General features: G+C 38.8%; 1 protein-coding gene across 5 annotated transcripts in view; it reads left to right on the top strand.

Moving 5' to 3' along the window:
• Positions 1-13,411, top strand: part of ADAMTSL1 (ADAMTS like 1) — a 405,610-nt gene that overhangs the window by 237,733 nt on the left and 154,466 nt on the right. For all 5 annotated transcript variants that reach the window (XM_071730006.1, XM_071730003.1, XM_071730005.1 and 2 more), the window contains one exon: positions 12,437-12,564. In XM_071730006.1, the coding sequence (XP_071586107.1) occupies positions 12,437-12,564 (128 nt within the window). The remainder of the gene's footprint in view (positions 1-12,436; positions 12,565-13,411) is intronic.

Genomic DNA, 13,411 nt, shown 5'->3' with positions numbered 1-13,411 from the left:
AGGGCTTGTAGAGATAGGACAAAAGGCAATGGTTTTAAGTTAGAGAAAAGTAGATTTAGACTGTATGATAGGCAAAAATTATTTACCATGAGAGTGGTGGAAAAATGGAACAGATTGCCCAGGGAGGTAGTTCAGGCCTCATCCCAGGAGATGAGGCTCAATGAGGCTCTGAGCAACCTGATCTAGTTCAGGGTTACCCTGCTTACTGTATGGGGTTTGGATGAGAGGTCCCTTCCAACCTGAGTTATTGTATGATTACTAATGCCAGATGCATTTCCAGGCTTTTTTAGGTTTTTGTCTCTTTAAGTGCCTTGATTAGAATTTCATTTTATGTATGAGCATAGATAAGGTTGTGGTGAAACTGGAAGGTATTGTAGACAGGTGACTGGAGAAGGAAAAGCAGCATGCATGCTTGAGAAATGTAATCTGCTTCCAAGGCAAATATATGTAGAAATCATAATAGCTTTTCTACCTGTGGATTATTTGGACAGTGCTTCTATAATCACTTTAATACAGTTACTCTTATAATTGTATAGATATGTAAAAGACATGTTCATTAATTCTACAGTTCATTACTTTTCACATTATTTCCATTTTTTTCTCCAGTGCCATTGCAGAATTTCTTCAAAAGCTTTAGCCCTTTTGAGATTGCCCTCAGATTTCTGCCTTTCAGGGACTTCTTGTAGAGCAAGTTCAGCAGAAGGGGTGTCAGGGTGGAGGGAGTGGGGTGTGTGATAATGTAAGACATCCTGAAATAAATTCCACGAGTGCTCAAGAAACGAGACAGGAAATTATATGCAACTTATAATAAATTCAAACTGTCCCATAAAATAAATAGAACTCATTTTGTTTCCACATGAATGTACTGTAGGGGTGTCAAATTTCCCCTTCTAGCTTTGTTGGATATAATCTCAGTCCCTGTTTGAAGTTTTCTAGTGTATTGTTCGAATCCTGTGCTATATCAACAGACCCAGAAATGAAAGGGAATAAAGGAAGCAATAAGGTCTCCTACTGTTCTGGTGCTGGCATCAGATTGGTGGATTATTTATTTATTTACTTTCTTACTGCCTTATTTAAATCCATATATTTCTTTTAACCTGGACTGTTAAAACCATCTGTTGTTGAGGGCAAATATAATTGCCCTTAACAAGCCCAGGGCTGTCTTTTTTCATTTTGGTATGGGGATGGATTATGATTGTAAATGTGTTCTGGATATGACATTTTCATACTTTCTGTAACTTTTTTTAAAAAGGAGAGTGGGGGATTTTCAAGTTACTGTAGTATCTCCAGTATGTTCCTTGAAGGTCTAGCCAAGGCCACGTGTTAAAGATGAAAGATATGAACTAGCTGAAGGGGAGAGTGAAGTAATTCAGTAGAAATCTCTGAAACTAAAAATTTGAGCTTCTGCAGCTTGGACTGTAAGCCTATACTCTGCTGATCTAGGGGCAAGAGGCCGTATGTTACCACATTTTACCAGAGCTGAAGATTGTCATAAAGAGGAATGCATAACATTTCTGTGCAGCATATGGACTCCGGAGTGTTGATGTGTCTTTTCTTTTATTTGGTGAGAGCAATGGAAACATAAATATTTTCATCACGTGTGATATTAGAGGGCAGCATGGGAGTAGCAGCATCTTATATCCTTCCAGTGCTTAAGTCCTCCTATCTTTGTAATTTGATGTAAAATAATGAAAAAAAAAATAAAAATCTGTTACACCTAGAAAACTTCTCCTCCTTAGTACTGCAAATTCTCAACAACTGACTGTATTTTCCTTTCAAAAAACATATTCATTAATTTTTTATCAATTACTTCATGACTAAGGGGTAATTAATCTGTTAAATAAACTCTGAAATGTATACTTAATTCCTAAGGGCCCCATGAGCATTTTTTTTCCTGTCCTTTATTTTTTATTACATGGCATCTTGAGCTTTCTCCATTATTTTTTTCTTCCTTTACTTCTAAATCTTCCCTTGACCCTGTTTTTCCTTCCTTTCTCTCTCCCTTTCACCCTTCCTCTCTTACTCTCTCTCTCTTTCCATCCTATTTTTTTACATAAATATTTCCCTTTCAGTTTTCCTGCTTCTACTGAGGCTTAATGTTTCAACCCCTCTATATGGCCCCTTGTTGTTAAAACAAATACAAAGCTCCATGAGGTAACCGAGGGAGATGGCAGACCATCAGAGGAACACAAGGCTTCACTTACTTTGAATAAACCTCATGGTTGCAAATGTTTATCTGAAATTACACAAATTTTTAGAGCTCTCCACCCTTCTCTGAAATGCTTCCTGACCAGAGAGTACCATCTTCCTGCCGCAACCTCCTGCACCTTGTCTTAATGCTTTATCCTGCACCAGAGGAGGCTGAGCCGCCCCTAGGGCTAAGGAGCCTGCTAAAATCTCTGCTGGCATGGCAAGGTCTTGTAGCAAAGACTTTCAGAACCATAGTTTCTAAATCCAGTTCCATGGGGTTTGGTGCACATGAAAGGACTTACTGTTGGATGTCATGACCTGTATGAGGATTTGGGCTGGACGACTATCTGAAGCTATATATGTATATAGCTACTTATAACTATATATACTATATATATATATAGTATATAAGTATATATATAAGTATATAACTATATATACTTACTCAGTCTCTAAGGGGAGTCAGTGTCATCTGTGGAGCTGGGAGTGTCAGCCACGTGTTGGCCATTTTTTCTTGAAGCTGATGAACACAGCCCAGCCAGCATGCAGGTTTCATTTCTCCACACTTAGAAAACACTTTGCATGCAACAGGCCTTGTTACAGACAACAGTTTTACTTTTCTCTTCTACTTTCTGTCTGCCTCTGTGGGTTCTTTCCCCACCCAAGTTCTGGCTGCATGGAAGGCACTTTTGAACCCATGCTGTTGGGTGGGTTCTGATTTCTGGTAAGTGGTTTCACCCATTTTGCATCTGAGCAGGTCCAAACCTTGGAAACCCTTTTGAGTCAATTAGGTGACAAGTCTGAGGCTGAGCCAGCTTGGACCTGCTCTGTACTGGATCACCCATGCCTGGTATTTACACCAGCATGGCAGGATTTAAATACAACAGGGTGTTATAACTTGGGTCTGTGCAAGCAAGAAAGAAAGCTCTTGTATTCCTGTTGCTCTGCTGGCATATATTTTCATATGGGCAAGTGGAGTGAGAGATAGGACTGATCTGAGTTTTATAAGGCACTGATATAAAATGTTACAGGGAGCACAGTGTGCAGCGTGTTGAAGTGATTCGGTGTCAGCTCCGTCCTCTGCCAGCAACCCTCCCCCAGCTGGCTGCTGCCCTTTTAGGAGAATAAATGAGCTCACATTTGGCACATTTCTCCTGGGATACAACTTCCCAGTCCAGGTTTGGTAATGGATGTTTAGCTTCTAAAGTCCTGAGATGTCTGTTTAGTGTTTCTTCCATTTTGTTGCAGAGTAGAAGCTGTGTACCTATGGCAGGTTTTAAGACCTGCACATATACAGGTATATAGTTTGTTTCTGAGTAGGAAGAATCTCATGGGACTGTAGGGACATATCTGGAAATGTTTTTATCCTTCAGAGAGCACTTGATTTTTTGAGTAAATGACTGTCAGAGTATGAAAATGTGAACAACACTGAGACTGTTTTCAGGATGACAAGAGTTTAGTGTGAGACTTTGTCCTTATTACTTCTGCAATAACCATATCAGGTCATGTGTGACTAGGAATGTAGGAGGGGTTGTTTTCCCCTAGATGATCCTTTGCTTTCCTGAGCAAAAGGAAAGTTGCCATAAATTTCCTTTTTCTGTTCCCTTAGTAAGGACCCTAGCTTGCATGACTGTGTCGCTAAGAATATAAGAAGACAAAAGGGAGCACAGCTCTGAAAAGGACTACCGTAGCAAATTTCTGCTTGTGTCGCTGGGAACTGAGATAGCTGTATGTGTATCAGGTATCTTCCATCAGGGTATAGAAAACTCGTCCACCTACTGCTCTTCTCCTTGTCTGTCTTCACAAGAGCAGATTAAGCGCTGAAAAACTCAAAAAGAAATTTCCTGTGATATTTCCTCTTGTCTCCTCATAGAGGTGTCTTACCCTGTTCCTTTGAAGTGATGGATGATTTTGATGCATAAGAAAGAGTAAATTAAAGATTACCAAGAAGGAGATTTGGATTCCTTTCCAGGATGATGAAATGAAAAAATAAATCATGGACTATTTATCTGCACTAGCAAAGTCTGAGAATAAAGTGGTTACCCAAAGTAAAGTATATACCCCCCCTCACATGTGTGCTCCTTTGCCAATGCCTTGCATGGGGCATAGTGCCTTGCATGAGTCACCCAGATTAAGGGGTTCCTTTGCCAGGGGGTTTCCATAGGAAATACTCTCTAGATGCCCTTGCAGGTCTTTTGCCTCATCTTTCAAGTGTAAAGCAGGTAAAAATTCCTCAGTTACTTTCCATGACTGTGGAAGCCTGGAGCAAGTGGGCTGGTTCACAGACCCACACCCAGTAGGAGGCAGCTGCTGTCCTTCAGGGAGCAGTGTAGGGTGTATAGTCACTTCCACCTTGAGAGATCTGATGCTCTTTACAGCTACATTTCTTTCCAGGTTGTTTGTGTCCTGGTTTGGGACAGATAGAACTAACTTTCTGTCTTGTAATTTTGCTCTTAGCTAAATCTCTTTTATGCAGCTGTATTTGCTGAAAGTATCAGCAAGTTTCTCAGGCAGTGTCTGCATCTAGGACTGATAAAACTCAATGTTTATAGTTACTGCTGGAAAATGCTATGCAGAACCACTGCCAAATTCTGCCCAATTCTGAGAAACATGTTCCAGAAAGAGAAAGGGAGTAAAGAGGTCACATCTGCAACCCTCCTTTAGGGAGGAATGTACAAGACAGGTGACAAAAATTACCACACGGAATATTCTATCCCATATGTGTCATGCTTGGTATAAATTTGAGGGATTATGAGGGTCAAGTCTCTTCCTTCTTCCTGCTTCTTTGCCCATGGCTGGCATCCTGGGAGAGTTTCACCCATTTTCTGCCTCTGGTCCTGATCACCACCCTCTTGAATCCTATCTCCAGCTCCTGACTGCTGCTGACTCCGGGAGTCCAGCCTGGACTTTCCCAGGGTTGCCCTGCAGCCTCAGTGGGGATGTGAGTATTAATGGGGGAAAGAGGGCAGGAGCATGGTATAGCTTTTCTGCATATTTGTATATAGTTCATTTTTTTTCTTTTTTTATTATTGCTGTTTCATTAAAGCTGTGTAGTTAAGTGTTCAACCCATATGTCTCTTTCCTTTATTATCTCTCCTTTCTTTATCAGGGAGGGGAGGGAGATTGATAGAGAGCATCTGTCACTCGGTTAATTGTCAGACCAGTGTTAACCATGACAATTTGACAGAGAAATGTTTCAGCAGTGGTTTGATCTGGTCTTGTGATTAGCCACGTGGAACAACCTGCAGTTCATCATGGGAGCAATTGTACAGGCTCAGTGTGTCAGGTGGGGAAAACAGCTCTGGCACCTTGAGCACAAGGGCATATTCTTTTCTTTACTTCTGAGAATAAAACTCCTATTACTTTAGCTCCTGTTACTTTTGTGTGGTTCATTTAGAGTGTGACTGGGTGGCAGGTCTGGTGGCTGAAGGCCTCTCTTCACCTTTACATAGAGTACAGCCAAGATAATGGGAAGACAAAGCTATTTACCACACACCAGCTAAACAGTGTTTATCCATGTTGACCCTGAAGCAGACCCCTTGGGAAAACAAAGTCATAGCTCGTTCCCATTAAGCCCTTGAATGTGTTGCTAAGGCTGGATTGGTGACCTCTGCTTTCATGAGGTGCATAAAATCTACTTGGAGCCAGAGAAGAACGATCATTATGGGGAATTCTCTGCTTCCAGGAAATTAGGCTCCTCACAAGCATAAGGCTTAGTTTAATAATAGTTGTGCCTTTCTTCGGTACGGCACAATTATGATGGCAGTGTGGATATGCTTCAGTCATACAGCACTGTTTAAAATTATGAGCCAGTCTTTGCCTAGCTACATTAAACATGGGTTTTGTGCATTGCAAACTGAACATGTGACATATTTTACTCGTGATGTTTCTAAGATAATAACTCTGAACTGTTTCAATAGCCAGTCAGGAATGACTTGCATGTAAACAATTGGTTTGACAGTAATTGCCAGTATTAATTCAACTGGCTGTGATTTTTTTTTTTCTGACTTTCCTTCCTTCAGACGCCAGAGATTTCCAAGCAGTTTCCCATCTGAGCTATAATCCAGCTGTTACCTTGGGTAGCACATATACACCAAATTGTGCAAATGAAATCTTATAAACCATATACGTACATTGGTTAAAGCTTTAAAATATATTTTTCTTAAAGAGATGAGGTCACTGGCCTTGTCTCCTGCTGTTACACACCTAGATAAATGCTGAGAGCATTTTCTTCCTTGTTCACTACAGACAGCACTTCAGTACTGTGTGATGTGTTTATTGGACCTCAACGACAAACTAAGATCAAAGGATGACCAAAAATTATTCAAAAAGGGAGAATGTGTGGCTTGGCAAGAATTCATATTGGGATGCACTTGGACATATCTGAAAAAGGAAGGCAGAAAGACCATATAGATAATGGGGAAAAAACATCGGTTTTCTGTCCCTAATATAATTTTCACAGTAGCAAAAGCCAAGTTTAAGCAATGGCCTCAGAGGAGCCTTGCATATTGTCACTGACAGTTCATCATACCCCTAAACAGTTGCGTTATGATAAGAACCAGATGATTTACATTCTGAACCAAACCCAGTGGTGCGTATCATCTGGGAAATAACTGCTACTTAAAGTCTGTATCAGTGCCTTAGTCCTTGAAGAGGTTAACTGTGTTTTTCACTACCTATATTGCTGTTTAATCTAGGGAACACACTGGATGCTTGAAAAATATGAATTTATCAGTTGTTTACTGAATGAGGAGGAAGACTGGAACCCTCAGAAACTGAGCAGCTATTAAATTACGTTATCTGCATCTACCCACAGTCTTTTCTGTTGGGATTTGTTGGGACAGAGCAGTTTCAAACAAAATTTTAAATTAACTTCCCGTATGCAACCAAGATTCATTTTCTTATGGCTGAACTCCTTTCACAGGTGTCAGAATATGAACAGAGGTCTTGCTGCTTTTCATGTTTCTCCCTTTGGGCACGTATGCACATGTGCCCACATGCTTTTGGAAGACACATGGTTGTCTCATCAAGAACACAGCTCCTGTATGGACAGGCAGTTGTTGTGATTTAAAGATATGTGTTGTGGTTTTTTACATATTATTGCAGGTAGTTTAAATGATTTTCTGTATGCCGTATGTTAATAGAGGTGCTAGGAAAGACCTGTTATTCATCTCACAGTCTGAATACAACATAAATGCCTGACAACTCCCTAATAAATTCACAAATTACTGTTAAACAACTAGCTCTTTTAGTCTTACTTGGTTATGTCAGGAAAGTTTTGTTTATATTATAAGAAGTCCTTTGTATTCCTCATAGTTTAAAGCCTTTTTTAAAATTTATTTTATAAGCATCTCTACCTGAGTACCCTATCCACTGACAGTGGCTTAATCTTGTACATGTGATCCTTACTTCACTGCCTAAAAAACACCAAGCATTCCTTCTCTTTCCCATCAGAATACCCTGGGACTACTCATGCCCATTTCCTCTGGAGATGCTATGTTGAGTCATAGCTGCAGGATCACCCTCAGGTTAAGTGTGTATTAGGGTAATGAGGGATAAAATGCAAGCTGATTTTGATTAGTGTTAGCAGACTTACTTGTTTTATGTCAGTTAATATTAATAGGCCAATTTCTTGCAGGTGACCTTTCTGCCATTGATGCTGTAGATGTTGGGACATTGTGAATTTTGTCCTGACAAAGCAGTAGGTGTTTTCTGGGGAACTCTGAATGAGAACCTCCTAGAATGGACGAAAACTGGAGGGAAGGTCTCCTGATACCAGCAGTGGGACATAGTAAATCTTCATGACTCTGATTTTTGCTTCTTTGACATACATTTGCATACTGAGAAGCAAAAACTTAAGGCACTTCTGACAGAGATAAATTAAATTTTCTAAGTGCTATTAATGGAAGTTTTAAGCGGTGGCAGCTTTACTGCTTGCCACTTTAGAGGAGGCCTGCACCCCCTTTTATCTTTTTTCTTTCTTTCTTTCTGTTTGGACTTCATGGCAGAAACTTTATGGCAGGCTTTAAAAGTACTGTAGAAGTTCTTGTACTGCAGAATATTGGAATGTTCTTGATTGTCATCAGGAGTATTTTAGTGTAGGTTCTTCAGTTTAGTTCACTTGGTTAAATTACTGTTTAGTAGTATAAACTACTTTTGAAAATTCTGTGCTAGCCAGCAAATTCTTATCTCTTGTTATATATCATTTAAAGGTGCAATAGGCCTGCAATATACAATCTTCAGATTGAAATAGCTTTTTTGGCATTGCTAAAATTTCAGGCTCAGTCTTAAGTGTGTAGATCACAGTAGGGAAAACCACTCTACTTTCTTTTAATGTTAAACATGGTTGGAGTTGAAATGAATTATGTTTATTCCACTTGTTAAAAGAAAACTTGGAGACTTTTCCAGCTTGAGTTCACATGCTTTCTGGGAATACATGTCTTATAACAAATCTTGGAATGCAAATAACAGGCACATGGCCCTCCTCTGGGTGGGAATACAGTTTATTTCAGAAAAACTTGGACCATCAGAATATCTAGCTGTGCTGATGCTTTTAATTTGTGATGAGGTAAGAGCACATGGTTCACAAGACTTAACTTTGCAAACCTTTTTAATTATGTCTTTGGACTTTCGAGGGGTGGTGAATGATAAGGACAAGCACCCATTTGCTGTTTGAAGAGATTTGATTCCTAGTAAACTACAAGCAGATACACACATTTCCTTTTTAGCAACCTAAAAGTGTAAACTAATGTTTTCATTTTACAAAAAATACTGTACAGAAAATAATCAGCAAAAAACCCTCCATAAATTGTCAGGTGACTCCTCTTATTTTACTTGTAAATGTTAATAGAAGTATATCTAGAGGATGTATAACATCTGGCCATAGTCAGAATTTGATCATTTATGTTACTTTAATTTTTATGTTTTACTCTTGCCACTTACTGTGTTGAAAGTAAATCCATTAGCGTTTTAATAAAGGTAAGATAGACTGAGAGCACAAAATAATTCTTATACACAAATTAAGTAAATCCAGTATCATCTCTCACAGACTAAATTGATACACCTTTTTTCCCCATCAGTATATCCAAAACAAAATTAAATCAAAGTGAATGTTGGAGCAACAAAAAGCTGATTTGGTTACCCATCTAAATTATCTTTCAAAAGCCATTCTGCAGAAAGAAGTGCAGAAGGTGTTTTAGATGCCATTACAAACTGTTTACCATTAAGCAAATTGAGAATGTATGAGGCTACACCATAGAATGATAATTTTATTTGGCATAGCTGGAAACCTCCACTTGGAAAAAGTGCTTAAGACAGGACAGCAATATCAGAGTGAAGGTGCTTCAGCAGAGCTTTTTTTTTAGGAAATCTTACCTGCTGGCCGCTTGGTACTGCTTCTCATTTAGAAGAGTTACTTGATTAATTAAGGAAAAAAAAAAAAAAGAATGTTTACAAATTGAGTTGGTTCCTCTTTCTAGCCCAGCTTCTCTGTTCCTGAATTCTTTTGACTTTCTGGAGTTTTTTCATTTGACCTAAGCATGCATTGGACAGGATCCTAAAGGTCTTTCAAAGGGATTGTTCACCTTTGTTCCAGAAGGCCAAATAGATTCAGATCTATTTAAAGTGTCATTTTTGTATCTACCTTTTAAAATACTCTGGTTTAAAAAAAGGAGCACTTGTTCCCTCAAAGGGCCTGCGAACAGCAAAATGAGGACAGCAACAGGTGACCACTGTGAAATCACAGGGAGCTGCAGCTGGGTCATCAATGTGTGTTGCTCTGCACCAGTCCTGCACCTGACTCTTGCCACTCATCAAGCTCTTCATTTCAGAAGAAATCAGCATATCTAGTGTGTTTGCAGAGAGCTAAATCCTTTCTTTTTTAACCTGTTCTGCCCAAACAGCCTGACTTATTCTTCAGGATCAGGTTTGGACTGTGTCGTGATAAAAGCAATAACGCCAGGGGAAGGAAACAATGTAAAATGAATAGATAAATCTTATTTTATTTTTTTTTTCTCCTTTAAGAAATATCTCCACTGAAGTTTGCCAGTTTGGCATACAGTCTGAGCTCACTTAAGCATGTTTAACATGATCAACTTTCATTCAGTTACCACTAATTTATTATGCCAGTGTATCTCAGAGTAGTATCATGCTTTTGGAAGGAATATAACAACACAATTACTCTGTCAGCCTGAGTAAGCAAAATGCTGATCCATGAGCCAGTAACTCACTTCAAGGCATTAGGACTCCCATGGGACCATGGGAACACCACTGGCAATGATTTCACCCTTCAGATGCATGGAACTAACAAATGTCAGAGGATGAGAATGTGTTCAACAACCAGATTACAGGCCTTCTCTTTTCAGAAGAACAGAGTTCAGTGTGAGCCTTATTACTGAGCTGAGCATACAGACAGCTAATAAAAAACATCAGTTTAAACTTCAGCTCCACTTATGCCTGGCTGGTTACTCAGCATCTCAACACTAGTGGGTGAATTGCAATCCCTGTGCAAAATTTTATTGGACTAAGTGATTTTTTTCATATTTGGAAATTCTATATTTTTTACTATTTAACATATACAATGTATTCCTGGCTCCTGAAAGTATACTGAATAGTTAACCTCTTACCTTGATGAATCACAATTAGTATACATTTAATATGCTAACACACCAGACTTTGTCCTACAGACACAGAATGGTCAGTTTAGGATCTTGGTTATGTGTAAAAAATTCACTATCTTCCTTAAACAGATGTTTATTGAAACTGTTCCCAGTCCTTAACCATCACCAACATTTTTTTTTTTTTCCTGTCAATAACTATATTCAAGATTGGTTTGTTTTATCATGTTTCAGATTCCATGTAAAAACTTTTACACGGTGATAGATAAAATTATTTCAGTGCTAAGTTATCTCTGTGTCTCAAGTGATCCCTCAGCATTGAAACTAAAGTTGATTCCTCTAGTACGGGCTAGCATTGATGCTTGTTAACATTTCACTGTTGAAGGTGTACCACTAAAGTGTCCCCAGTACAGGTGTCTTGCCCTCTTGTTTATTCTAAATACAATTAGAATTAGCTGTTCACCACATGTTGACCCAGAGCACAAGCCAAGCTTTGAAGGAGAACACTGCCTGGTGTCCAGCAGACAAAGGCATTTTCCATGCAGCTTTGCGTGCTTCTGTATGTTACTCTTCCAGCAAAATCGCATCATCCAGGAGGAACAATATATATTTAAATTATATTAAATTGTGTTCCTACAGATCTGTGTTTCTGCGATGCATTTTCATGATTGAAAATGAAAAGCTGGATGAATGCATAATTGCATTACTTGAGACAGGTACTGATGTACATCTATGAGGAAATCCTAGAAGAGTTGAGCATTTCTGAGTATGTATATGCTGCTTCTTTAAAAAAGTTGTAAGTGCTCAACCAGTGACTTTAGCAATAGCACTGCCTGGGTCTCTGCCTAACATGGCAGAAATCTAGCTTTCTGGTTGTGTTCACTTTCTTTTTTAAGTTAGAAATTAGTAGGAATAGAAAAGTTAGGGAAACTTTGTCCAGAAAATTTTATAGGACAGAGAAGGACCAATGATAGTTCCAGTTCCTTACAGTGAATGCATGAAAGTCATTATGTTCAGTGTCTTTGAATCACATCAATTCACTCTGTTGCAATTCTTCTTTCCCTTGAGACCATCTCTGAAGGCACTTTTTAGTATGCCCTTTCATAATTTTTAACACCGCAAACAAAAAACTTCAAAACAAAATTTCTAATGTGTACAATACTACCTACACCTCTTTATTTTAATTGGAAAAAAAAATCCATAGCCTCACTGTTGTCCAAAGTACTTTTTTATAATAGCCATCAACAGTCTCAAAGTGAGATACAGTATGATACTCAACAGATGAAAGCAAGTGCATGTAGCAACCCCAGCTACAAGAACTGGCTGCCAATAAGTAGGAATGTCAGAGAATAACAGATTGATTCAGTGCTTTCAATGACCAAGATGATATCCTGTAAAAAGACAGGTTAAGCTAGCAGCAATGTTTTTCTGTCCTTTAAATGATTTTTCCTGTTGTTTTTTGTTTGTTTGTTGTTTGTTTGTTTGTTGGTTTTTTTGTGTGTTTGGTTTTTTTGTTTTTTTGGTTTTTTTTTTGTTTTTTTGTTTTTGTTTTGGTGTTTTGGTTTGGTTTTTTTTGTTTTGTTGGGGTTTTTTGTTTGGTTTTTTTTTTTTTTTCCTCTCCCTCTTCTCAGAGCTCCAGAACTGCTCGCTCAGAGGAAGATCAAGACTCACTGTGGGATGCCTGGGGCTCATGGAGTGAATGTTCACGCACGTGTGGAGGAGGGGCTTCGTATTCCCTGAGACGCTGCCTGAGCAGCAAGTAAGTGGGTGAATGCTTTTTACTTTACTGGTGGGAGAAGTCAACCTACACACATATGTCAAACCATAAGAAATGAGCAGCAGTTCAGAGTCCTGAACTACACTGAAATTTCTGGCTCAGTGTCAAGAAATTGTGATGGTGTGTCTTTAATTCAGGCAAGCAGCCAAAATGTTTGGTAGGGCAACTCTTTTAAAATGTAGTGGGAACCAATGGAAATATAAAAGTTGCCTGAACAGCTTACAGAGCTGCCAGCTACTGAAAAGTGAAACCACTCTGCACTTCACCATTTTAAGTACAAAGACTTTTCACGCACTTATGCCAGACTACAATTAATTATCTATATTTAGCACCTCACAGTCTCAACCACACTGAGACTGTGAAAGCATCTTATTGACCCAACATGGCATCCTCAGTATGTAAGAAAGAATGATAATTCTGTGAAGCTGTCTTACAAATTAGATTTCATCTGGAAATACCACCAAGCCTTCCCCAATAGGAGGTGCAGTATAAAGGTGAAGTCTGGCATCTAAGTTTTATTCCTCCCTAAGTCACTATATTGCCTTGTCATTTCCTCTCCATAGTATGCCTAAGTTTTACCTGCAAAATATTTATAGCAAATACCATTTCTATGTACTTTAGTAAAAAATTTACTGTCATGGTAAACATGCTATATGTGATAAATATGAACAGATTTCTGATAAATGATATGAAAGAAAACTCCAGACCCGGCCTTTGTGCCTTACTGCCATATACTGCCAGTACTTAACCTTTCATACAATACCTTACTATTGTCCCATCAGTACGTAAGCAGTGCTTCCTGCCTTAAGAAACTAGCTGCATACTTTGG

Source organism: Heliangelus exortis, chromosome Z, assembly GCF_036169615.1.
Source record: "Heliangelus exortis chromosome Z, bHelExo1.hap1, whole genome shotgun sequence".
NCBI lineage: Eukaryota > Metazoa > Chordata > Aves > Apodiformes > Trochilidae > Heliangelus > Heliangelus exortis.
The sequence above is the reverse complement of the archived record's forward strand: the minus strand, read 5'-3'. Positions and strand labels throughout refer to the sequence as shown.